We start from the raw sequence: 12,569 nt of genomic DNA on the forward strand, positions 1-12,569 counted from the left end.
GGCGGCAGGCCTCGGCAGACCTGCAGGGTCTTGGAGAGCATCATGTGGGCCCAGTGGGTGCCACATTTGGGGAAGGTCACGATGAATATGTCGTCGTCTGCCGGCTGGTAGCGTAGAAATCCTCCGAGTGTCTCCTCCGAAAACGCTCCGGGAATCCGGTGGTTATGGAAAATTTTATAGAACGGCCTGTCCCTGTCCTTCATCGCTGCTTCGGTCTTCAAGTCCTGTCGCTGCGAAACAAACCAATGCGTTTGTTTTGTTTTGTTTTTTTCGATCATAGGCTTTCATATCAGACAAGTGCTTCAAATGACAAGTTTCATACTTACGCTTGCACTGTCAATTGCGGTTGCCAAATTGCTTTTAACAAACGCACCATCGATAACTTGGCTTCCTGGAACGATGAATTCGTGCTACGTATTTTTTTTTCTTCAACGGATGGCCGTTGATTCTACTAATTGGATCGAAATAATGCATTCGTTGCGTCCGTGTGTTCTGAAATGTTTTGGAATATCCACACGAAAAGTAAATCGTTGCTTGTTCATGACGCGTACCGTAGTCGCTCGTTGCACTAAAACTACGACAACTGAGTTACGTACCTTTGCGACTATTGCACCTCGGAAACGATAACTCGTACTCGCATTTTACAAAGCCGCGTTATAGTTCGCATGTGCATGCCAAGCATGCGTCTTCAAGAGATTATCATCACGGCAGCATCACTGACGTCTAGGACTTTAGAAAGTCACAAACCTGCTCTAAATGCTCCGTACTTATCGGCACCAAACAAGTCATGGCGCAGAGTAAGTAGCATCCTGAGATAATGACGCTGTTATATCGTCATATACACTGTCAATAGCTGTGATTACTCGGCACTAACAAGTGCCGAATATTCACAGCTTGTGCAGTTGCCCTCACAAAGCCTTTTAGTTCTGTCACTGACCCTCGCAGCCTGCGCAGCTTGGAGGAGGAGGAAGGAAATGAATGAAAGGCAGGGAGGTTAACCAGACGCGCGTCCGGTTTGCTACCCTACACTGGGGGATAGGGATGAAGGGATTAAAAGAAAGAAAGAAGAGAGAATAAGGCACTATCAGGGTACTTGCGTTTGTTAAATGTGAAGCAGGTGCCGCAGGTTCATCCGACCGCGGTACACCGCTCGCCGTTGCCCGCTGAGCTAGTGGCTTTGAGTGAGAGTGGATTACCCTTTGCCCGCTGTAACGCTTAATGCCCTAAGAACACCGCTACTCTTGCCGCTCAACCTTCGTCACTTTAAGGATCTGTTATTTCGGCTGGATTACAGTTTCCCCGTGCCGTTCAGGGTTCGTATACAGCGCCCGCGCGCGCTACAGTGAGAAAGCATTGCCATACCTCGGCTTCCCGCAGTGGGCTGCTACTTCGAAACTGTGCTACTCGCAGGCAACCTCGCTGCACGAGACGAGCGAGAGATAGGGCGTACGACTCACCGTCAGGCAAACACTGCGACGTCCTCCTTCCGTGGACCTCGTATCAGCCGTGACAGCGTCCGAGGGAGGACGAAGCGACGGCGCGACTTTCTACACCGCGACTCGGAGAAAGCGAGAGCCGATAGTACGCGGAGGTATCTGGCCTCAACAAAACGCCAGGCAACAGGTTTTCTGTTTTTTTTTCTTTCCCGGTTCCGAAGGCCTTGAAGCCTCTCTCTCTTTCTCAGTCTGTAAAGTAGCATGCACGTAAAGAAAAAGAGAGAGAGAGTGCAGGGCGTCAACGGAGTCCTTTAGATAATAGGTCGACGCTCGGCTGTAGAGCATGATGGCCAACGGTTATGCAGTCATGCGGGCGGGCGCAACCTTCGCGCTTGGCAACGCAACGTTCTCGCTGCGCCGTCTGATGCAGCGACTCATTCGAGGTGCGGACGGAGCGCGTGGGGATGGCCGATGCCGCGAGGGACAGGCTTTTTTTTTTATTAGTGCCATTGGGCAGGAAGTGCAGCGGGAACACTTAACGTGATGGCTTCTCGAGTGCGGTGCCAACTTGGAACGCGTGCACGTGACGATGCCGAATACACGTACATCGATGCGAGGAGAGAGCTATCATTGCGGATATTTTTAGCCTTCGGATGAATCGAAAAGCGTCTCATTACACAGCTTGCTCGAACAAGCCCGCACAAGGGGACGCCCTGCACTTAATATGTATAAGCGGCATTTAGATGAAGACGGGTTGCGAAAATTCCCATCGACTTTGAGGGCCTCACATAGCTCAAGCATGGGGCGAATGTCGCAAAAAGCTGCCATTGCCCGCCAATATGAGATAGATAGATAGATAGATAGATAGATAGATAGATAGATAGATAGATAGATAGATAGATAGATAGATAGATAGATAGATAGATAGATAGATAGATAGATAGATAGATAGATAGATGTGTGTGTGTGTGTGTGTGTGTGTGTGTGTGTGTGTGTGTGTGTGTGTGTGTGTGTGTGTGTGTGTGTGTGTGTGTGTGTGTGTGTGTGTGTGTGTGTGTGTGTGTGTGTGTGTGTGTGTGTGTGTGTGTGTGTGTGTGTGTGTGTGTGTGTGTGTGTGTTCATTACCTAGTCTTCGACCTCTATATACGATGATTGGGCACCATGAACCTACTAACAAAAGCTTCATGTTGCAGTCTATCGAGTAACTTTTCTTTCGTCCTGCTAAACGACAATATAACTACAAGACTAGTCTACCCTACAATACAAATAAAGTGCAGTGGGAGTGTTCCTGAGTGCCCGTATGCAATTTGAAACATCGATACACCAAGGAAACTACCTGCACGTCCGACGCATGGCGCACGTTGAACCTGGTGAATTTATTGCGGCTGTCATCCATTCGCCACTGTCTCCCTTCTACTTCTAGCAACGCTGTCATACATGATCGCAGCAGTCGCATACACACTCTGTCAGAAGCATTACACCTTGCCGCCCGGTAAGTATACAGATACGCTTCTGTGCGCAGTGGACTGTGGCGCCGTTGCTGCGGGCAGCGTACCAAGTAGTTTAGGCAGCGAATGACCCACTTTACGTCATCATCATCATCATCAGCCTGTCTACGCCCACTGCAGGGCAAAGGCCTCTCCCATGTTCCGCCAATCAACCCGGTCCTGTGCTTTCTGCTGCCACGTAATACCTGCAAACTTCTTAATCTCATCTACCCACCTAATTTTCTGTCTCCCCCTCACGCGTTTGCCATCTCTTGGAATCCAGTCAGTTACCCTTAATGACCACCGGTTATCCTGCCGACGTGCTACGTGCCCGGCCCATATCCATTTTTTCTTCTTGATTTCAACTATGATGTCCTTAACCCCCGTTTGTTCCCTGACCCACTCTGCTCTTTTCCTGTCTCTTAAGGTTACACCTATCATTTTCCTTTCCATCGCTCGCTGCGTCGTCCTCAATTTAAGTTGAACCCTCTTTGTAAGTCTCCAGGTTTCTGCTCCGTAGGTAAGTACCGGTAAGATGCAGCTGTTATATACCTTCCTCTTCCTCTTCCACTTTACGTAGAATGGCCTTAATAACGCAAAAAGAAATTATTATTACTGGAAATCAACCGCCTAAATTGAGAAAGCGACGACTCCATTTCTTGGCTAGGAATTCAGACGAATAGGTAAAGACACTGACAATGTCCGGGTATGTGTGGATATAGTTATATTCGTCCTATAACCATGGCAACAAAGCTGCTAGCGTATAAGAGTAGAGAAAGAAGTGCGTCTCGGAGACATCTGGTGTCCGCAAACGGACACTATTTAGGTATAATCATTACAGGAGCTATTACCCACCGCGTAATCGATGTCAAGCTGACGAAGCGCGCGGCCGTAACTCAAGGAACACCAGCGAGCGGACGAAGTCGTTACGCTTTCAGCGATGCGGAACGTGCAGGCTTGTCTGCTCGAACCACAGCTTGCGAGCTTTCGTAACCGGCAACTAACGTCGCGCGCCGTCCCAAGCCCATGAATTCAACTTTACGGTGACTACTCTCGGTGCCATTGAAGTGTTGCGCCAGCGTCAGCGTATTACCAGACCTCGTAGCGATAATCTATCCCATCATGTCGCACGTAGCCGCATCTTGAGGCCTCCTGGGCGACAGCTGCGGATGAGCATCAGGTTACATTACAATACAGAAATATGGGTTTGCATAATATAGAAATATATATGTTTGAGCAATATATAAATATGGGTTTGAATCGTATATAGATATACGTTTGAATAACATACAAATGTATACCATCGAAAAAAAAAGAAAGAAAAGATCATCCAGGGATAGCCGAAAATGCTAGGCTCAATATAGATGCCATAACAGCTGATCAGAAAACAAACAGGTAAGGCGCCATTTCTTACCCCACGGTTTGAAAGTGCAAGTTAATAAATATACTGATCTTCATCTTCACCGTACGGGATAGGTGTGCCCTCGCTACTGCCCCCTTCATCCTCATCCTTCGGCCGCAACACCTTGCGTACGTAAATTTCCATATTTTTATCACAAAAATTACGGATTTATGTTGTGTGCCACCCTCAGAGTACCAAAAAGGCAGAAGTTCCAGGGAACATGGAGGCCTGAAGAAATGAAAAATTCTTGAATACGGGGTGTCGCTGAAGCCGACGTTTCGACAAGCGGACTCGACTTTCTCAAGGCTGCAACCTGAAGCTTTGAAGAAGACAAGACCGCCTGTTGAAACGTTGGCTGCAACGGCAACCCATATTCAAGAATTTTTTTTTTTTCATTTTCTTTAGTGTACCAATAGTTCGGATTCCAGCACCCCCATTCCCACCCTGCCTTCGGGTCGACAGCGTATGAGCGCCCCTCCCCCGCCCCCCAACACCTTCCCCACCCTTCATCAGAACGAAGTCCACCCAAAGGTTCGAACAAATTTCTTCAGACTCGAAATGTCTGAAGATTGTACATTACGCTATCAACAATAATGTTTCAGCGCTCTATTCCTGCCGTTAGTTTCATTGTTTGTGCGAAATCACCTAAGTGGCCAGCAGTACCAGTAACGACTGCGACTCCATTGGGCGCAAGTGTGACCGAAGGACACCAGTCGCGCGAGCGTTCTTCCATATTGATAAACCGAGCTTCCGTAATCTCTTGTGGTGTTGTCCTTGTGGCTGAACAAGATACCGGACTCGTTCGAGATAGGACACGATACGCGATACGCAAAGTGTAGCAGCCACATCGATGCTGCCAGAGTCCTTCGATTCTGAACAAACAAACAAAAAAAAAAAACAATTTGAGCACTCTTCATAAATGGTCTTCTGGACAGTTTTCCAGGAAGTCCCGAAATACGCTCTTAAAAACATACTTAGCTTACCCACTCTTCTGTCGCAAGCACAGAATGTTCATTTGTGACACTTCTTAAATGAGCGAAATTACGGCTAGTTAACGTACTTTTGTGCTAGTTTTCAGTGAGATTTCGAGTAAAGGTCGCTGAAAATAGAACACCCCCCCAACAGAACCCCTGTCCTTCGAAATGCGCGAACTGTCCTTTAGGGTATACTAATTATTCAAGTCATTATTTATAGCTAGCGTACTAAATTTCATTTCGCAGCGGAGAGGTGTTAAAGGAGTGAATCTCGTTTTTATGTAACTATTTGCCTTTTCTTAATGATTAAGACGTGACAATTTTTTTATCTATACATCTTTTTTTTTTTTCATAGACGCCGCCATATTGCCCATATTGCTTAGAGTTACTGTATATGCTACCTTTAGGTAGCAGAGTTGCGCATCTGTCTTCCAACGCCGCTAGCAACCATGCATTGCAGAGAAGCTGCCGCTTCTTATTTCTCGACGCCGCCGCTGCAGCGAACTGAATAACACTAGCCATCAACAGCCAATGTTTATCGCCGGTCTTCGACACGCCAGGCAGGCTAACCGGCGACACGGTAGGCTTGTCGCCTGCAAAAACGAAGTGCGACCTCACCGCAGAGCTGTGGTTGCTAGCCGGACCTATGCGCTACTCTGCTACCTGAAGGTAGCATATACAGTGATTCTAATATTGCCTTGGAGGCGGAGCCATCTCTGGTCTGGCAACCCATTGGCTTGTGAGAAGCTTCGCGTTTGCATGACAGGTGTACGTGCGGCTGCACTTGCAGTGGGGATTTTTAAAGACGATAGTCTTTCTTGGGGGAACTTAAACGCAGAAATTTTGGTCTGTCTTTCTGTCTGTCTGTCTTTCTGTTTGTCGGCACGTCCCTCGATTCAGCCACTCGGCCAAAGTTGAACCACTTGCCCAAGGGCCAGCCGTCTTGAACTGGTACGGCTGTTCATACTTGTGAACGTTGTCGATCAAAAAGTAAATATCATGCATATCTGAGGTGCAACATCACTAGGTAAGTATTAGGTGGCGTGTTGCTTTAATAGAAAATGCATACATACGTAATTTTAAGGACCCTAGTTTCTTAAGCTGCGCTGAAAATGCATAAGAATGGAAGCTTGAGCGAGTTGGTATGCGTTCATCTTTGTTGAAACAGCGCTCACTAGACGACGACGAAGTAAAAGAAGGCACAGGACAGGCAGCGCCTGTCCTGTGCCTTCTTTTACTTCGTCGTCGTCTAGTGAGCGCTGTTTCAACAAAGCTGAAAATGCGACTGCGCTGAAATTTGCCTTCCTCCGTGCCCTTCGCACGAGCTCATTGTTGTGTTTCGGTTTCGGTTCTGTATTGCACTGTACGAATGCCATGGGTTGGTGTTGAAAAACTTCAGTTTTGAGAAGGCCAAGAAGGTGAAAAAAAATATTTAAAAACTGAAAAAGCAGCGTTGTGGGCGGCCTTCAGGCTGCCGGTTGTGGGCGCCGCTCTGGCGTTCCTGTTTTACCCAGGCGACGTGTAAATAAAAGAGTGTGTGGAGAGTACTCGTTGAGTGCGGACGTTTCTCTGCTTCAGCGCTTCGCGCCAAACCGCGTTTTCGGGCTGGCTGGCGTCACCGCCGGTCTTCGCCTGCTGCTGCGCCGGGACTACCAGCACGCAACACAGCACTCATGTTTCCCGACGTATTGCCAGATGGCGTCCATATCTCACACAGCGCCTCTTCTATCGTCTTTACACGACATTTGCAGCGAAGCACGCAGATACGCGGCCAATTTTTTTTTCTTTTTTTTTGCATGCTGAATTTTGTATGAGGTAATGCAGTGGTAGGAAATGAGTCTGCGAAACGTCCTGAAAAGGTTTATTTCTTTGAGGGTCTATTCTGTTAATTTACGGCGGCGCGAACGTGCCGCAAATGGTATTTCTCATATGTTTTCGGCACTGTCTTTCTGTTGCAAAAACGCGCAAATATTTCAACATCGTTTTTGCAGGGCATGTAAGTGCTGGCACCCTTCGGGAATACAATGCATTTCTTTCTTTATTTTTTTGTAGGCGAAAGCCTTAGATGCCTCATCAAACGCGAAAATGGACCGTCGGCAGCGTCGTCGTCAACACTAGTGAGGGAAAAAAATCATCACGTCATGACGTCATAATGACGTCACAGATCGCCAGAATTTGTGACTTCATCATGGCGTCACTGTGACGTAACATGACGTGATGTCACGTGATGCCGTCATCATATGACATCGTCGCTTGGCCAAAGGTAGGCCGATCACGGAGGCAGTGCAAAACCAGTTGATGCGCAGAAAGCTTGCAATGCCTCCGATCCTGGAGGCCGCGCGAAACATCGTTAGGTGCAGAAAACTTTCGGAAGGGGGCGTGGCAAGATCAAAGATGGCTTTCGTCTTCGATTCGTCTTAGGCCAATGCATAAAGAACCCTGTGAGTTGTTGTTGTTTTGTTTTCTCACGGTTTTCTTATGCTGCAGCATCGGCTACCACCCGCACATGTGGTCGTGCTTGAGCGCACAGTGGTTAGTCTCGATTTTGTGTCGCGGACGGCATCTGTTGTGGCGCTCAAACTTTGGTCTATCTTGTCTATTACCTCCCAAGAAGTGACTGCTTATTACTCGCTCGTTTACTGCCAACAGGTGCGGGCGGAATCGCAGCTGTTCACGGGCGGTCGCTGGTGCATAAAAACGATACTGTTGTTGACGAGCCTGAGCGGGTTTTTTTTTTCTTTTTTTGAGTATCGCGATATTTGATTGGCTTTCGGCAGCGATAAGATGAAGATGGCTAGAGAGTTTGTTCTGTCGGTGAGGCAAGCAGTGCACCCGATGTTGCGCTTTGCTTCAGCCTATGATCGGCCTCCGAGGTGACTTGTGAGTTTTTCTTAATAACTCAGTATCTAACGTACTGTTTTTGCCATATTCTCGTTGTTGTTCGCAAAGCTAAGGAGCAAATTAGCAGTTCATGAAGCACTATAGACGAGGATCACAGCATGGTTTCTATTTTGTTACTTCGGCGAGAATTAACTATTCTCTATGTCGCTGCGTGACTGGTCGTATAGGGTTCTTGACCACGTAAAAAATTGTCTGCCTTGGGTAGCAAGAAAAAGTTGCCCCACACATGAAGTGACGAGAACTGTCTTCTTTATTTTTTCATTCTTATGCGAGACCTTCGTACCGCATATCTTTTACGATACACAACGCTATTTTACGGAAGTTGTGACCTCACCACAAGGATGCCGCCGCTTCCTTTTAATGCAGTAATCTTTGCAGGGGCGTAGCTAGAAATTTTTTCGCGTTGCGTTGAAGCATATCTTATGCATGTTTGTGCGTACGTTTGTATGTGAGCGTATATATATATATATATATATATATATATATATATATATATATATATATATATATATATATATATATATATATATATATGCAAAATTAAAAATTTCGGGGCATCACTCCCCCCCCACACACACACGCACACACACACACACATAGGCGGAGAGTACGGGGGGGCTGGGGGGCTTAGCCCCCCCCCCCCCCCCCCGGAGTGCCTCATGGGGGGGCAGAGCGCTCAGGGTATTTTTTAAGAGCTGGGCTTAGGTCCCCGAGTCGTCCTTTCTGGCAGCTATTTCACAGGAGGGCGGAGGCTGTTTATGCCCGCTTCTTTTTCATTTCAGCCATTTAAAGTTCGGCACATGGGCCAGTGACAAGTCAAACATTCAATGGAAAAATGCCCCTCAACCGGATTTTTACGTGCATAATATGTTGTGCTGATGAACAACTGAAGCGACGACTTAAGCTATGACAAATGAAAAAATTCACCGGCGATTACGATACTGCCTAATTCGCTGAGCGCAGCCTCGTGTTCGGGCAACGCCAGCTGTGTCTGAAGTTTCGACTATCCGCAGTTGCAGCAATGTAACATACGTTACATATTGCCACAGAAACTGCCAGCGCTCCAGTGCTACGCACACTATATACTCTGTGCATTGCAGCTGTCGCGAACCAAGTGAAATGCCCACAGCCCCGTTACGACAAGCGAAGCCAGCCGCAGTGCACGTGACAGCCCTGCATGCGCACGAGCTCCGACCGAGGGGCCACCGCGTGCGACACAGGAAGAAAGCGAGGTTAGAGGCCAGTATCTCGTGATATCGACAGACTCCGCGTTCGCTCTCTTTCGTCCTCGTTCGCGCTATCGGTTGCGCCGCTGACGCCAACGGCGATGCTGCTCAACGCAGGAACGGATGCCTAAGAGCTGCGCTCTAATTGTCGTGAACCCCGTAGCGAATGGTTTTGAGAACACAAAAATGATACTGAGAATACAAAGCAATCCCGACACAGTCAGTCAGTGAACGCTTTCGCACAAACTTACTCGCCAATAAAAAAACGGGGAATTTCTTGGTTGCCTACATATTGGTACCCTTCGACATGCCTGCTTATAAAAGTGCCGAGAAAACATTGTACGCAGTTTTGATTTATCAGTAAAGGGTTTTACTAAAAGTTCGGCCACCAATGAGCAACTCCATTACTCGTCCAGATTCATAACCGCAGCTTCGCACAAAGTGTAGTGGTAGCAAATGGTATTTGCTACCATCTCAGAATTACTTTCGGCCATCTTGAATTGAACTCACTGGCATATAATTAAAGCTTCCCGTGATAGCGTTAGCCTACTCTCTCCTGTGTGGCGCATGTTTTAACAAAGTAAAGCCTAACCCGACGCATTGCGTGAATCGATTTTACGCGACGCAGTCAACGAGTCAACGAAAAAGGTCGCTTACGCGACCTTTTTCGCTTCGAGCAAAGAGTTACGAGGTGGCTCGATGTCTTTGTGTAAATTGAAAAATAAATCTAGGGCCTTCCACTTACATATCTTCATTATGATATCGCGGGCACCTAAGAGACTAAATTTACATTAAATTCTTTAATTTGGAAGAGGTTGCACTCTCTCTCTCCCTATATATATATATATATATACACCGTCTCTCGTCATGCTGTATAATTTACTACTAATAACCTCCCGTATACTTTCCTTGGCATTTTTGTCTGTTAGTTCTCATTAATATTGTGTATAACAAAGAAAAACGAGCCCTTAAAAATTTCCACTTTCATATATATATATATATATATATATATATATATATATATATATATATATATATATATATATATATATATATATATATATATATATATATATATATATATATATATATATATGTGTGTGTGTGTGTGTGTATATATATATATAGAGAGAGAGAAATGTGGAAGAGCGAGTTGGGCCCCCGCCCCCTCCGGTCAAATGAAATCTCTCCGTCTATGCACACACACACACACACACACACACACACACACACACACACACACACACACACACACACACACACACACACACACACACACACACCTGCTACGCCTGTGAATTATCTGATGTTCAGGGTTTACAGGGCCGGTGCGGAGCGCAATTTATATGCATGATGCGGGTTACCCCGCTGTGAGGTGAGGGATTTCTCATCTATGGGAATACCGCTACATCAACTGCAGCGATCACCGTGTCGGGGCGAGCTACGAGCTCATCATTAGATCAAACACACCATATTACGATATAATAACTAAAGGGAAGTGGGAACAACACAGGTGGCTTACGCAGATACGCTAGCCAACGAGTGGCGCTTTGATGTTTCGTACTTACGGGACAGGGCCGCACTTGTCCGCTTGCATATGTTTGTTCGCCAATCTGGTCATACCCGATTGCCATTTGACGGCGTGGCGTACTGGCCATTCTAGATGTATTGCACCTGTAACGCAACACAAATGATGTAACTTGAAAAGTCCGCAGCCGCAAACACTCCGCGTTCGATGACGCGCGTCGCATACTTCTGCAGACAGCTGTTTCCTTTTCCCGTACTTAAAAGTACAACAAAAAAACGCCAGGCTTGCGCGGAAACCGCAGCACAGTCACAGCGAAAGCTCGAAGAGCGGCGTTTCTAGAGCCCGTTAAGCTCTCTTGGGGCTACAAGTACACTAGAAAGGTACCCACTACGCCATAAATCACAATTTTTGTGAAGTTGGAAAGCACCTACTAAGCCATTATTCGTCATTCTGCGGAGAAGTGAGGCACCAGCTACACCTCTGTAAGGCATTATGTGCACTTTGCTGACGCGACGACTGATGACGATGAAGAATTATGGCTCAGCCCTTTGTAATGGGTTGGAATCTTTAAACGGCCCACCAGTTATGTAATTTGCATTGGGCGACGCCCGGTCGCTCTTTCCGTCCCCCGTCATGCTGTATAACATACGTTGACGTGGGAGAGAGACGGGGGGGGGGGCGAAGAACTTTACTGAGACCCCGAGGAAATGGATCATGCGCTTATGGGCTTCCTTGGCAACCAATACAAGTGCACTTGCGAGGAACCCACTACGCTATAAATCATTGTAATTTTTGAGAAGTAGGGCAACAGGCACTGTGCCATTTTTCGTCATCTACGGAGAGCGTTGGTACCTGCTAAACGCATGTAAGACATTATGCGCACTTTTTGATGCTGTGCCTGATGACGATGAAGAATTATGGCAGAGCCCTTTGTAATGGGTTGGACGCATTCAAGAACCTACTCGTTGCGCAATTCGCATTGTGTGACGCCTGGTTACAGAATTCGCGTTGTGCGGCGCTTGGTGCTTATTTTACTCTTCTACCACGCTATATTGCATATGCTAATGTGGTTCCTTCCCGACATGAAGCCTGTATAGGATCTTTTTGCAAAGCAGTTTCAAGCACTGGCATGGCTCAGAGGTTGAATACTGGGCTCCCACGCAGAGGGCCCAGGTTGGAACCTCGTTCCATCCTTGAATTTTTTTCTTATTTCGTTTTTTTTTTCTTATTTCGAGCGATACTGGTTACGGACACCGGCGGCGGCGGCGGCGGACAACTACGGCGCCAAAAACGGCCGGTGAAATGATCTCATAACAGCTTTCGCTGTAAAACGGCACAGTGGCTTCCCGCTAACTTTTGCTGACTCACACCGCAATGAAAGAAAAAAATATTCCACAGGTGGACCTAAAACACGCAGAACTTGTTCGACGACGCCACACATCCAAGCAACATGCACGCACATTGCAAGCCGTTTCGCAGATTCTATAAAAGCGGAACGCGCACGCGCTGCTTGTCAGACCTGTCCTCCTCGCCCAAAACTCATCATAGCTAACGGACCGCAGTCACCAAGTTTAGTCTTGCAAGGGCAGGTGGATGGGGGGGATGGGGGGGGGGG

At 47.2% G+C, this 12,569-nt stretch overlaps 2 protein-coding genes across 4 annotated transcripts in view; both read right to left on the minus strand.

Moving 5' to 3' along the window:
• The window catches only part of LOC119396114 (sulfotransferase ssu-1), a 17,067-nt gene extending 16,828 nt beyond the window's left edge, over positions 1-239 (minus strand). The window contains exon 1 of one of the 2 annotated variants that reach the window (XM_049416914.1): positions 2-239. In XM_049416914.1, the coding sequence (XP_049272871.1) occupies positions 2-203 (202 nt within the window). In that variant the 5' untranslated portion in view covers positions 204-239. The remainder of the gene's footprint in view (position 1) is intronic. The other variant, XM_049416913.1, reaches the window with a different exon arrangement.
• Positions 1-12,298, minus strand: part of LOC119396110 (sulfotransferase ssu-1) — a 24,324-nt gene extending 12,026 nt beyond the window's left edge. The window contains exon 1 of one of the 2 annotated variants that reach the window (XM_049416912.1): positions 12,292-12,298. The gene's annotated coding sequence lies outside the window, so the exon portion shown is untranslated. Of the gene's footprint in view, positions 1-1,362; positions 1,450-12,291 lie in introns of those variants that run through there. The other variant, XM_049416911.1, reaches the window with a different exon arrangement.
• Between the last annotated feature and the right edge of the window lie 271 nt (positions 12,299-12,569).

This window comes from Rhipicephalus sanguineus, chromosome 6 (assembly GCF_013339695.2).
Source record: "Rhipicephalus sanguineus isolate Rsan-2018 chromosome 6, BIME_Rsan_1.4, whole genome shotgun sequence".
Classification (NCBI taxonomy): Eukaryota; Metazoa; Arthropoda; class Arachnida; order Ixodida; family Ixodidae; genus Rhipicephalus; species Rhipicephalus sanguineus.